This window comes from Megalobrama amblycephala, linkage group LG7 (assembly GCF_018812025.1).
Source record: "Megalobrama amblycephala isolate DHTTF-2021 linkage group LG7, ASM1881202v1, whole genome shotgun sequence".
In the NCBI taxonomy this organism is placed as follows: Eukaryota; Metazoa; Chordata; class Actinopteri; order Cypriniformes; family Xenocyprididae; genus Megalobrama; species Megalobrama amblycephala.
Window position 1 is genome coordinate 56,343,927 of NC_063050.1, and position 14,927 is coordinate 56,358,853.

General features: G+C 31.5%; 1 protein-coding gene across 2 annotated transcripts in view; it reads right to left on the reverse strand.

The window, feature by feature from the left end:
• Positions 1-3,418: 3,418 nt before the first annotated feature.
• zgc:152904 (uncharacterized protein LOC767777 homolog) overlaps positions 3,419-14,927 on the reverse strand; it is a 299,456-nt gene continuing 287,947 nt past the window's right edge. Inside the window, exons 16-17 of one of the 2 annotated variants that reach the window (XM_048198199.1) lie at positions 9,425-9,629; positions 3,419-6,747 (exon numbers count right to left, since the gene is read on the reverse strand). In XM_048198199.1, the coding sequence (XP_048054156.1) occupies positions 6,633-6,747; positions 9,425-9,629 (320 nt within the window). In that variant the 3' untranslated portion in view covers positions 3,419-6,632. Of the gene's footprint in view, positions 6,748-9,424; positions 9,633-14,927 lie in introns of both variants that reach the window. The other variant, XM_048198198.1, reaches the window with a different exon arrangement.

Below are 14,927 nucleotides of genomic sequence, written 5' to 3' on the forward strand. Positions count from 1 at the left end.
CCACCTGACAAAAAAAAAAAAAAAAAAGAATTTATACACTTTAAAATATTTTGTAGCAACTTGTTTAAACACATAGTTCATGACTCAACAAATCCGCTTTAATAGTTTAATAGTTTTGAGTTTGGGTTCCTTGCCGCTGTCACCTTTGGCTTGCTTAGTCGGGGACACTTGACATTTGACTTGACATTTGATATTCAGCAGTATTCTTGACATTTATTCAACAGTGCTTTTGATCTGCCTGCATTGACACTATTCTTGAAGAGCCGCTGTGCAGCCAAAATTATGTACTAGTTATCACTGTAAAGCTGCTTTGATACAATCTGCATTGTAAAAAGCGCTATATAAATAAAGGTGACTTGACTTGACTTGACGTAATAAGATTAAAACAAACAGTTTTTGAAGCTCTATTTGCTCAATGACCCATATAACAAAACCTGTTGGAAAAACATTACAGTAAACATGTATTTTTGTCAAGTGGCAACCTCCTGCGTTCTCTCTTGAATCCAATCGGAAGTGACTTAAACTGCAATTCATCGACTGGCAGCTAGAGACAGACTCCAAAAGGGAGTCAATCCCAATGCCATGTTAAAATGCCCAACTTTACTGCAGAAAAAACAGGTTTTCAGCCTGGTACAAAAAGTAGTTTTGGTTTATACTGCTAATTTTGCCCTTCATGACAACTGTGACAACTTTTTTTAATATAATAACTCATGCATTTAAATTATATTAAGCCTTAAAGTTCTGCATAATTAAGGGCGTGGCCACTTGAGTGACAGGTGGATTGCCGCTGTTTGTCTACTGCCTCTTAAGACACCACAAAATCTGACCGCACGGCTTGGATGTTATAACTAAAACTGCTGCACTATTTTGGACGCGGGCTCATTTGTTTGTGAGAGTCTAATGTATGCGATCATATTTGCACACCCGACACAAATTACAATATTATTGTTGCTGGAGCATCTGCATTGTAAAACAGACACTGTAAATTGACAGTCAGCTATTGCGACTTTCAAATGATGTATAATTTGTTATCTTTATTAACATTTTAGATAGTATCTAAGATAGATTTCTCTTTAGCCTGAGCTAACTTGATCACATCACACTAGGAGGGCGGGGTTTCAGCAACCAGACACCTCAGCTCCACCCACGTCCCGCCTCTTTGCCCATTTTTGGTTATCCGTTAGTGACGTGCTGCCAAGATGGCGACGGCCCACTTTAGGCTTCAAAAATGCTCTTCCGAAACCTACAGGTGACGTCACGAACACTACGTCCATATTTTTGTTACAGTGTATGATTTTCGTTAGTGTATTTGTAAATCTACAGCTGAAAGTGTCCTAAAATCAGTAGAGAATACACTTGTAGTTTTGATGTTAGTAATTACTTTTAATAACTGCACTACTAGAAAAAATGCAGTAAAGTGTGTTTAGATCACTGTGTTAACTGTTTTAGAGCAATTACATTAGGCTACTTTAGAGAAATGTGTCAAATCGATTGAGAAAAACTGTAATAATGCATATTTGTGCTTGGAGTCGATTGTTTTATTTGTGATAATAATGCAATGAAACATGCTGAATTGTGCCAAATGTATGTATTTTTGAACAGGCTGTCACTTATTAACTGCATTTCTTTTTTTGCATACTAAAACCCTGTTTTTTGTCAAATAATTGTCAGATAAATAATCAAATTTAGTGTTTTGTTGTTGCCTCATATGTATATATTCCACATATTTTGATGGTTTAATTGAACTTGTACACTGTAAAAAATATTTTCATGATTTGTTATAACATTTTTCCTTTTGTCAAATAAACTTCAATAATTAATGTGGTTCAGAAAACATAATATTTAGAGTTTCTGTTGATTAAATCAATCACCTTCATTGTATTAACTCACATTTTTAATCTCAATGAACTCAAAATTTTAAGGCAACCAGGTAACTTACTTTTTCAAGTCAAACCAACAATTCATTTTTACAGTGAACACTTTTGCAGTACATGATCACACAATTTCCACAGATGTAAATAAATCGACGCTGACAGAATGTTTTACAAGCACCATTTTATACTAGTACACATTTATTTACAGCGGTAAATTACAGTGTTAACAGGTGTTCAGATCAGGGAGACCTGCGACACACGAAAGGAAAGGAGCTTTAATCACCCAGAACAACAAAGCAAAAGTCTTTTCTGATTATGCATAGAGTATTTGAACATCTGAAGAAGAAAAAATGATTTCTCAATAATGATCGAGAAGCAGCTGGAAACATGATTAATAACTAAACCTTCAAATTTACCAGTAAATAAAACTTTTCTTTTTAGTGGCTTTAATGCAATAAATACGTGCGTCACCACATGGAGTCCTGCCCAAAAACTAAATGATGTTGAACTTTCATGCTTTGAGTAGCAACAGATGCTTCAGTTTTCATTAGAGGAAAATAAGTGCAGGTACAAATGAATGGAGGTTTTTTTGCAGCTCCATAAGCAGACGTGGTTTAATTGACATCATACAGGCTTTACAAACACTTTACAAAAACAGATTTGGTAGATAATGCCCCTGCTGCTCCATGAATGAGTTCTGGAAAACCCACAGACGAGATCTGGAACCTCATTCCTATAATGATACAGTAAGACTACATCATACTCATGTACTGTATGTACAAACAGCTGTGAACCGTAGTAAAATAGATCAAATATAAGAACTAAAGTGGCTCGAGTGGCAAACGTTGCCTTTATCAACAACAACATCGGCCAGAATCACACGCCACACATATATACAGACGCGAATGATTGACAGGTGCATCAGCAGGTCATGTGATCCTGCTTTACGTACTCAACATGTGCTCCTGTTGTGGCAAGAAGAACCCTCCAGTGTTACTGTTATAATAAAAATAATTGCCGTTAATTGGAATAAAGCTGAAATCAATTCTAAATATTAAATGAAACATTTTTAAGAAACTAATTAGAAATAGTTTAAGTTGAAGTACTAATATTACTAAAACTAAAGTAAATAAAAAGTAAAAGTAAACTGAAGCTAAAAAGACAAAAACTAATGAAAATGACAAAAAGCACATAATAAAATTACAAAAACGTAATAAATTAAAATAAAAACTGACAAAAAATGACAAAAAGCACATTATAAAATTATAAAAAACTTTAAAATGACCTAAAATTAAAATACAATATGAATACATTTTGTTAAACTAAAAATAAAACAAATATTATATGAAAAATTTTAATTTAAAAAACATTAAAAATTAAAATATTATATATTATTTTACAGTTCAAGCATTTTAAATAATATATTATTTTCAACTAAGTAAAATGAAATAAGCCTAAGCCCTAAAATTACTAAAAATAAAACTTAAATTAAAATAAATTAATGTCAAATATAAAAAAACTACAAAAAATTACAAAAGCACATAATAAAATAAACTCAAAAATGTAAAAAGCGAAGCTAATTCAAAATATTAATACACTTCGTTAAAGTGAAATAAAATTTATCCGATGAAAATGTTTAATCTTAAATACATATCAATATTGCCTTAGCAATTAAGTGAAATAAAATACAATTTTAAAAATAACACTCAAATTAAAACAAATTAAAAATGACAAAAAGCACATAATAAAAGTACAAAAAACTAAGATTAAAATGAAACTAAAAATATAAAAATAAAAGCAAATTCAAAACATTAATAATACTATATAAATAATAGTAAAATAACACCGGACTCCAGGGGGCGACAGATTCATCTTAATCACTGTCCTGATGGACTAACCGTTTAAAGAGCAAGTTTGTTAAACTGTTTACAGCAGGTGCTTGAATAACAACACATCTGGTTTGAGATAGTTAATGTACACTCTAGCGCCCTCTTGAGTGCTGGAGCCACACAGAAACACAGAAACTGCGCTGCAAAGTGTCGGTCAAACATTCGCTTCTCTGTGTATTTGCGCAGAACACGTCCAGTCATTCTCACATCACACATTAATCAACATAAATTAAGAAGAGCATTTCATCTGGCATCATGGCAGTTGAGGAAATCCAAACTACAAAGTCACTTTACTACAAGGTTTTGCCAGGTTTCTTTTGAGAAGCGACCCTGAAAGATGGAGAATACAAACCGATGACCTCTTCAAATGTTGACATATATGAGACGCTCCGTCTCAAAAGAGCCTAGGACATGCCTGGAAAAATAGAAGAAATCCAAAGGTTGTGGGATTCTGGGAAAAGTCCCACGAAAACATTGAAAAAGCCAAAAACCGATGGACACATTGAGATGAGAATCTGAAATCCTTCCTCAGTATTTCTGTCTTGTTTTCCAGTACAAACATCTAAACAGTCTTAAATCAAGAAACCTTTACTGGAACAGAAGAAAAATGACTGAAGATATGAAGTCTTGTTTACGAAAAAATGAATCTGTTACGTATATTTTGCGAGTTCAGAAAATAAATTCACTAATAGATTCTTTCGAAACACGATTCGTGAAGCTTTAAAACTTTTGCGAATCATTTGTTTCAAACCAGTGATTCGCTTCGTTGCGTCAGAACCGTTTCGAATTTTTTTTGAAATTTCAATATTTTGCCACTATGATCTCTGTGAACTCTGAACTACCTGTACTTGGATCAATTTTATACATTTGTAGACATTTAATGACACATTTGTATATTAAAAAGGAGGAGTTGTAGTTAGACGTCTCTTATTGGTGCGATTAACCAAGATCTCCATAAAACACTTACATTTTATTAATAAAATAAACACATATTATATAGACACTTCATATTTAATGGTATTAGATGATTTGTTAATTGCACTTAATAGATTATACCATGGATATAACATTTGCAAATAGTTTGTAAAAGGTGTTCAGTGAATCATTTTCCGAAGCAATTGGTTTCAAGTGAATCAAAGGTTCAAAATGCGAAACTAAACAGAGCAGAGAAAAGGAAACTAAAGGAAACAGAACAGAATATCAAAATAAGAGTCCACTGAATGGAACATAACGAATAGTGAATTTATACTTAAAACTAATTAAAAAAAATCTGCCAGTGGGGTCAATATATATATATATATATATATATATATATATATATATATATATATATGATGGGAAACCTGTCGGATGTTGCGATGGAACGTTTTCAGTAAATTAAAAAAATAGGTTGAATGTTATTTTTTTGTCAAAAATAGGTTTTCATTAAATTATCATTCTATAACATCTTGTCTATCATCTCTGAAAATATCTTGGCAAAATTTGCCTGTTAAGTGCAAAAAAATAGCTCTTTCTCTAACGTTACTGTTTAAGAACACACCCAGCTGAGGTAAAAAAAAAAAATCGGCCATAGCTTTCCATCTCTTAACACTACAGACAGTTCACCTATCAAAATAAACCACATAACATGTAGAATGAAGGTGTATTAATGCAAATTTCCCGCCAGTCCTGTATAAACTATGGCACTATGTTATCGTGAGAAGGCGGAGCACAAGAGAACAACGGAGCTGTAATGAACACACATGTTCTAATTATGTGTTTATTAGAGGTTGAATTCATATTAAATACTGCCAAACTGCACATACTACTTCTGAATAGGATGTCTACTTCATAAAATGCATGAAAATATATGGAAATATATGGTTCAGATCACTCAAATAAATTAAGGCGCCCTTAAATGGTCAGATATGGAGCTTGGGTGGCATCTAGTGATAAAGTTTGATACTGCGCCCAAACAAAATCTTACTAAAAGCTCATTTTTTGAAATATTTCAATTGACATTTTTGGATTTTGTTGCAGTTTAAGAGTAGAACACGCTTAGTAATATATTATTATAAAATATAAACAATTATATTTTTACATTTTCATAAACTTAAACTTCTATAACTTTTTTTATTTCACTTTCATAATTTATTTCACTTCTACAATAATCTGATAAGTGTCTTCTTTAAAACAAGATCAACCTTAGGTCTATATTCCTAGCTATGAAAGAAGTAAAAACAGATTTGGAAATCCAGCTTTCATATGGTGTTGAAACCTGTTAAAGGTAAAATTTCACCATGTGATGGGTTTTCACATTTTATATAAATATATATATATATAATATATGGGTTTGGGTATAGGTATGGGTATATATATTTCTCCTGTTTTGAGCATAAACTCCATCTTGATCAATTGTTCAGTAATCTAGACTTCATCTCTTCAGTCATTTTGCTTCTCCAGTAAATGTATCTTGATTTAAGAATGATTAAATATATTTGTGCTGGAAAACAAGACAGAAATCCTGTGGAAGAACATCTTTGTTTGCAGTGTTTATGACCCAATACGACGTCCCGCTGGTCAGAAATCGGACTGGACATGCCTGGACAGTAGAAGAAGGCCTGGGAATTCAATGGGCTCATTTCTGAGATCCTCCAAAACACAAAGACGGAAACATCAACCGAAAAGTAGTGCTGGAGCCATCGTGGATAGAAAGAACAGTAGATTTATCACAAAAAACTCTGTTTATATTTGAACATATTTACACGCCCTTCATTAGTGAAGATTTCTTTTCTTTTTTCTTCTTTTTTCTTTACTCTTTTGTGATATTTTTTTTGATTTCTATGTTTTGGTCTCAGTTTGTTGGGGCCGGGAATGCCTCCGGTCTCCATTACGCTTTGCTGTCGTCCTGTTTTGTGTGGATGCTGTTGTCCGTGTGGACCTTGATCTCGATCAAGTCCGGCTTGAGCACCTCCTTGCCGTTCTCCTCCTTCAGCGGGAGTTTCCTGCGGTCAGAAGTGAGCAGACGCTCGTGTTTAGTCGTCATTCTCTCAAACACACAAACGACTGACGACGGCACTTCTGTGAGGTCATGCATCTCATTAGCATGCAAATGTTCTACGACAGCAGTCACATGACAAACTGATCACGGCGATACTAAAAACACAGGTTACACTTTATTTTGATGATCCACTTTCTACTGACTATAGTTATTTGACATGTAGTTGCAAAGGATACATGATAACTATGTTTTAATATTAATTCTAATCATATGAGAATAGCGAAGTGCCAGAGGAACAATAAATAAAAATAAATTAATGCTACATAAAAATATATAAAAAAGACAAAACTAAAAAAACAACAAAAAAAACACACAAAAGCAGATAATAAAATTACAAAAAAAACTTTTTGTAAAAAAAAAAATTGTTAAATTGAAGTAAAATATAAATATTAGATAAAAATGTAAACAAAAATTGAAAAAACTTTAATAAAAACTAGCAATGTTGTCTTTGTAACTAAATGAAATGCAATAAGTTTAAACTGAAGTACTAAAATTACTTAAAAATAAAACAAATAAAAATAAATTAAAGCAAAATAAAAATATAAAAAATTCCAAAACTAATAAAAATGACAAAAGCACATATAAAATTACAAAAAAAAATGTAAACTAAAATTAAAATGAAACCTGAAAAGTGAAAATATAAAAATATATGCTAACTGAAAATATTATTACATTTTGTTAAATTGAAAAAACTTAAAAAGTAGCAATGTTGTCTTAGCAACTAAATTAAATGAAATAAGTTTAAGCTGAAATTTGCCAAAAATAAATCAATAAAACTGAAATAATAATTTACTGCTCAAGAAACATTAATGATTATTATCATTGTTGAAAACAGTTGTGCTGCTTCATATACCTCGATACACTACCATTTAAAAGTTTGGGTTCAGTATTTTGAAAAAAATAAATGTATACTTTAATTTAGCAAGGATGCATTAAATTCAACAAAAGTGACAATAAGACATTTATAATGTTACAAAATGCTGTTCTTTTGAACTTTCTATTCATCAAAGAATCCTGAAATCAAAGTTTCCACAAAAATATGAAAATGTTTTCAACATTGATAATAATCATAAATGTTTATTGAGCATCAAATCATCATATTAGAATGATGAAGGATCATGTGACACTGAAGACTGGAGTAATGATGCTGAAAATTCAGCTTTGATCACAGGATATAAATTACACTTTACTATATATTCACGTAGAAAACAGCTATTTTACATTGTAATAATATTTCACATTTTTTTACTGTATTTTTGATCAAATAAATGCAGTCTTTGTAAGCAAAAGAGACTCAAAAACATTTGAAGAAATCTCAAAATTATCGTATTCTTACACAACATATACAGCCATCTACATATAAACATGTCCATTAAAGACGCTAAAGCGAGGATGTTTCAGCATGTTTTAGTGTAATTTCTTCTTCTTGCACTGACAAAGGGATCTAAATCTCAAACTCAGATGTTTTATTTTGACTTCTGTCTATGATGACTTAATATCTGACATAAGAAACTTCAGATGATGGTAAATCCACAGACGCTGGACTTTATATCCCTCTAATGCAAACAGATCAATAGACTCTGGCTTTTATTAGCACATGAATCTCATGAGGTCTGTCTGACGCTAAACCAAACTAAACCATCTGTCTGATCGTTTACTGAACTCACTCAGCAGAACGCTATTAAATCAGCAGATTACTGCATATCTATATGCGTGCATATTATCAACAGAGCTTAATAGTAATGGAAAATATTATGAAATAATTGAAATGCAACCCTCATCATTAGATAATGACTGTCAGTTTCCATCAATCATCAGATTCAGTGATCACATATTCATATATGAAAGTTAAAATGATATTCTGCTTGCAAACACTCACAAAGGTAACGTCATTCTCAAACAAACGTCTCTCAGTGACCGTTTTAACCTCATTCAATGGGATTCTGTAAAGTTTCAATGGTATTTCAACCTTGTTTTGTTAAATTTAGAAGATTTGTTGGCTTGCTCTCTGTTAACATGCGTTTTAAAGTCTCTCTGCTAACCAAGGCTGCATTTATTTAATCAAAAATACATTAAAAATAGTCAAATATTTTTACAATGTAAATCAGCTGTTTTCTATGTGAATATATAGTAAAGTGTAATTTATATCCAGTGATCAAATCTGAATTTTCAGCATCATTACTCCAGTCTTCAGTGTCACATGATCCTTCAGAAATCATTCTAATATGCTGATTTGCTGCTCAAGAAACGTTTATGATTATTATCAATGTTGAAAACAGATTATTTGATGAATAGAAAGTTCAAAAGAACAGCATTTATTTGAAACTGAATCTTTTGTAACATCATAAATGTCACTTTTGATCAATTTAATGCTGACTAAAAGCGTTTATCTTTTTCATCGTGACACTGGGCTGAAAAACAACCTAAACCAACCCAAGTCTGCTTGTTTAAGCTGGTCTAACTGATCTTTTCAGCTGTGAAATCATCAAACCAATGTCATTTTTTGATAAGACTGCTATATGACACAAACTCTCTTTCAAACACAGATATAACAGAGCTCATGCATCACATGAAACGAATGATGGAGCGGCGCTCACGCAGACACGCGGCGAGGGACTCACAGGTAGGCGGCTTTGCCCTCCTCCAGCTCTTTGCTCTTGCCGCTGGTTGTGGTTTTCTTGCTGCAGAGTTTGCGGGTGATGCACATGAGGAGACCGCACTGACGGAGGAAGAAGCAGCACACGTCCACCAGCACCAGCAGCAGAAGAAGAGCCGCCACCCCGAGACCCACCACAGCGCCGAGACCCAGACCGCTGAACAGAGAATCTGCTGAGACCGGAGAGAAAACACACGCTCAGCATCTGCAGAGATCCTTCAGCATGAGCTCAGATCAATGAGGCCTGCGATCAGTCACATCCAAAAAGACTGAAAGAACACTTATCCAATATGTGGTGATAATGTTGCATAACAAGAGATTTATAAGACATTTATACTTTCATGCAGATTTATGAGAACAGTGAATTTTATAACATGCATCACATATCCTGCATGAAAAATGTCACATTATTTCTATTTTTCAATCTATAAAAACACTAATGGTCTCAGATTAGTGTGCACAGAATTTTCTCACTGGTATGTTTCATATATGTGACCCGTCACGGAAACCAGGGACACAAGTCGGCAGCACAACTCTTGAGCAAAATGAGAAAGAAGCATTTTTTTTCAAAATTGGTGATTTTCGTGTTTTTGCAGAATCTGTTAGTTGAGATCATGAAGAAGCCTTTCCGTGTTTGAGATAGCAGTATTGGTATATTTAAAAGCGTACATTTTGAGGTCGAAATCGGCTTGTTTTTCGGAGATTCTAGCACGCAGTAGGGGCGTGTCATTGTCTGTGTGTATTTCCATACTGGGAAGCGTGGCTACTTACTATGCAGCGCTCTGGCCGGCTCTAGCTGATATCAAAATTCAATGAAGAACCGTGGCCGTTACACCGAAAATGTTTTGAAGTACTTCTTCGACAAGCCGGATGCTTATGAACAAGCGCTCACTGATTCTGAAAACGATCTGAGCGACGATGAAAGCGGCATAATAAGACATTACCTCTCTGGAGTCGGGTAACGCGCCGGCGCATTTTGCAGGATTTTTTTCACATTGCAGCAAAACAGACTTAAAATACTCCGTCATTTTTTGTCATAGAGACATAAGTAATATATCAATTGAAACTATAGAATGTCTTCTTTTATTTGTATACACTCAGAGTAAAAACAAAATGTTGTGCTTTTTGTAAAATAAAGAAAACTAACATGATGCGTGATCTCTCATCTCCCTCTGAACGAAGTCCAATCTGATAGTTCTCAGAAAATGAACTGTAACTTAGTGAATACTAATCATAAAAAAATTATAATTATGTCTGAAAAAACATTGAAATGTCAAGTTTTAAAACGTGTAAGTCAAATCGAAAACAAACCTTCTGTGTTTATGTAATCTGTATGAAAAGAGAGCCATGTCAGAAGTCCGTGATTCAGCTCATTATCTGCTAATGCGGCCACGCCCATGGAGCCAGCGCTATTCAGACACAAATTCTGAGGCAATACATGCATTCATCGTCTCAATCGTGTATTTATTGACTTGAAAAGTGTTTTGAATAGCCATAGTTAGCGATCTCTGGCCTCTGTTAGTCCAGTTATTTCCTGGATTGCCTATTCTTCTTTAACAGGCTTCTCAGGTGAGAACATTTCATTTCATGATTATAGTGACCAAAATGATCACGGTTATCACAGAATCCTGTTCAAAAAGTCAATTCACCAAGTTTTATGTGGAAAACCAGCAAATAAAAAATAAAATTAGCATCAATATGTACTTTTTCTTTACATAAACATTAAAATAATAACATTAAAAATGATGGGCAGATTTTAAAGGAGTGTCTTGCAACATGTTATCTACAATGCACGAGTTCAAATAGAGTTTTGACAAAAAAGTCACATATTTCAGCCTCTAAATCATTTTTATAAAAGTCAAAAAAGATAAATGACTGACATTTACAATGCACATTAACCTTTATTATTAATAGTATGCGGTCCATGCAGCTTTACAGGGGGTATGGCTTATCTAAATGAGATGTAAATGAGCCCTATTGTCACTCACAGCAGGTGAGAACAGGCGAGAACTGCAACTTTAGAGGCGTTTTTCTCCCTATAGAGCTTTCTTGATTGCCTTCCTTCAAATGGCCACAACTTCTCCAAATATTATCAGATTTCCATGTGTCACACATCGTTGGAAAGCTTGGAGACTGCACTTTCAGAATCTGTGAATAACTCAAAATGCCCCAAAACCGACTTGTGTCCCTACTTTCCGTGACTGGTCACATATATATAAATAATAAATATTTATTCAAACATTACTACACTGTAAATATAAAACAAAGAAAATTTAGTTTAATTTATTTGTGAAATTTACTAGCAATTTCTGTTTGTTTAAAAAAATAAATATACACCAATTTTTATTTTTTTTCAGTGTATTTTTGAAAACAAATTCTGAAAAATCACACAAATAAAAGCAATAGATGTTCACATGTTAAAACATTTTTTTAGTATTTTATTATAATAATTTGTATATATTATTTATAATACATTATTATAATAATTATTAATATTTTGAATTCGATTTTTTTTCAGTGTTCATTCTAATGTTTTGTAAAATTGTTATGTGCTTTTTTATTTTTATTGATTTATATTTAGCTTTAACTTAACTTAACTTTAGCTTTATACGGAAGAGGATTAGGGCCAAGCAATAATAAAAAAATAAAACCATCTCGAGATTAAAGTCGTTAAATTACGAGAAAAAAGTCGTTAAATTATGAGAACAAATTCGTAATTTAACGAATTTGTTCTCGTAATTTAACGACTTTTTTCTCATAATTTAATGACTTTATTCTCAACATTTTATCTCGACTTTTTTCTCAAAATTTAACGACATTTTTCTCATAATTTAACGAATTTGTTCTCTTAATTTAACGATTTTTTTCTCATAATTTAATGACTTTATTCTCAACATTTTATCTCGACTTTTTTCTCGAAATTTAATGAGTTTTTTCTCGAAATTTAACTACTTTAATCTCGAGATGGTTTTATTTTTTTATTATTGCTTGGCCCTAATCCTCTTCCGTAAACTTTAGTTTTCATTAGCTTTAGTTTTTATTTCAGTTTTAGTCATTTTAGTACTTCAAATTAAATGTATTTCATTTCAGTTCATTTTTATTAAGTAACATTTTACATGCAATAGTTATATTTTATTTTATTTCAGCTTCATTTCAATAAATAAAAACAATTTTGTAATAGTTTTAATAACAGCTCTATTTTGATGTTTTCTTTGTATTTTTGCAAATGTTCAAATGTTGCTTTATTGGCAAACAGTCATATTTCTAATAAAATATTATGACAATAAAGTCAATCTGAAAGAAACATGACAGTTAAAACACATGTTTAAAGAGACAATCCAATAATTCAAGAAAAATTCGAGGCCTTCAGAAGATAACCGACCCAACTAAACACTATCATTTACAGTTCTTCATTCTTCTCTGTATCTGAACAGAAAACAAGCCTCTCAAATGATCTCTCAGTAATCACAGGTTGAGAAATGTCAGGCTATCTGTGATGTGTTTAGTCCACAGCTCTTTCTGTATTGATCTGAATCTTTGAGGACATGATTCTGCGGTCCATCTTCAAGATGTTTTGATGCGTTATGGATGAAAGCATCAAAGATTCACACATAACATGTCGGAAATACAAAGAACCAGAGGAGATCCTGACATTCAGATTCACATTACAGCGGATTCGTGGACTGACCTGCAGCGTAAACACCTTCTGTGAGCATCTGAATGTCTGTTAATGTGTTGACGACACCTAAAGCACCGATTGATTAGAAGAAAACCGTTAAATACGGGAAGCCTTGAGTCGAGCCGACATCTTCAGAGGGTTTCATTGATTCTTATCGAAGAGAGAAACGCCACAGTGCTGGATAAACCAAACAGACATCACAAGAAAAACTTCAAAATGTTCACTTCAGCACAAATATTTAATGCCACTTTCAGTTAACTTCTATTAACCACCTGAATGAATCAACAGTGTGAACAGTTTTCATTTAAAGACTTTAAAAGATGGTATTTTATGAAATCTGAGGATATATCACGTACCTTCATTTTAATCAATAATTCAATTTCAGGTTTAATTATGCTTGATATTTGTCGAGGTTTATGTGCACATAACTCACCGGACTCAGTCTAAAAAATGAATCTGAAGTAATATGATATGATTTGACGGTCAACATCAGTTATGATAACATGGTTGATTAAGTTTAAAACCAATTAGAAGGAGGAGATATAATGGAATAAAATTCATTATGAGAAATAAAAACAGATGCAAACGAGTCTAGAACTACAATTAATGTGAACAGCGGCTCACATCAGTCTTTTTACACTGCAATAAATGATCTTACTCAGTATTTTTGTCTTGTTTTCCAATTTAAACATTGTTAAAAATCAAGATACATTTTCTTGAGAAGCAAAATGACACCAGATATTAAGTCTTGGGGGGGCAGAAAAATATATAATGTAATATAATATGATATAATGTAATGTAATGTAATGTAATGCAATGCAATATAATGTAATGTAATGTAATGTAATGTAATGCAATGCAATATAATATAATATAATATAATATAATATAATATAATATAATATAATACAATGTAATGTAATGTAATGCAATATAATATAATGTAATGTAATGTAATGCAATGCAATATAATATAATATAATATAATATAATATAATATAATATAATACAATGTAATGCAATGCAATGTAATGCAATATAATATAATGTAATGTAATGCAATGCAATATAATATAATATAATATAATACAATGTAATGTAATGTAATGTAATGCAATATAATGTAATGTAATGTAATGCAATGCAATATAATATAATATAATATAATATAATATAATATAATATAATATAATGCAATGTAATGCAATATAATATAATGTAATGTAATGCAATGCAATATAATATAATATAATATAATACAATGTAATGTAATGTAATGTAATGTAATGTAATGTAATGCAATATAATATAATGTAATGTAATGCAATGCAATATAATATAATATAATATAATATAATACAATGTAATGTAATGTAATGTAATGTAATGCAATATAATATAATGTAATATAATACAATGTAATGTAATGTAATGTAATGTAATGCAATATAATGTAATGTAATGTAATGCAATATAATATAATGTAATGCAATGCAATATAATATAATATAATATAATATAATATAATACAATGTAATGCAATGCAATGTAATGCAATATAATATAATGTAATGTAATGCAATGCAATATAATATAATATAATATAATACAATGTAATGTAATGTAATGTAGTGTAATGCAATATAATATAATGTAATGTAATGCAATGCAATATAATATAATATAATATAATATAATATAATACAATGTAATGTAATGTAATGTAATGCAATATAATATAATGTAATGTAATGCAATGCAATATAATATAATATAATATAATACAATG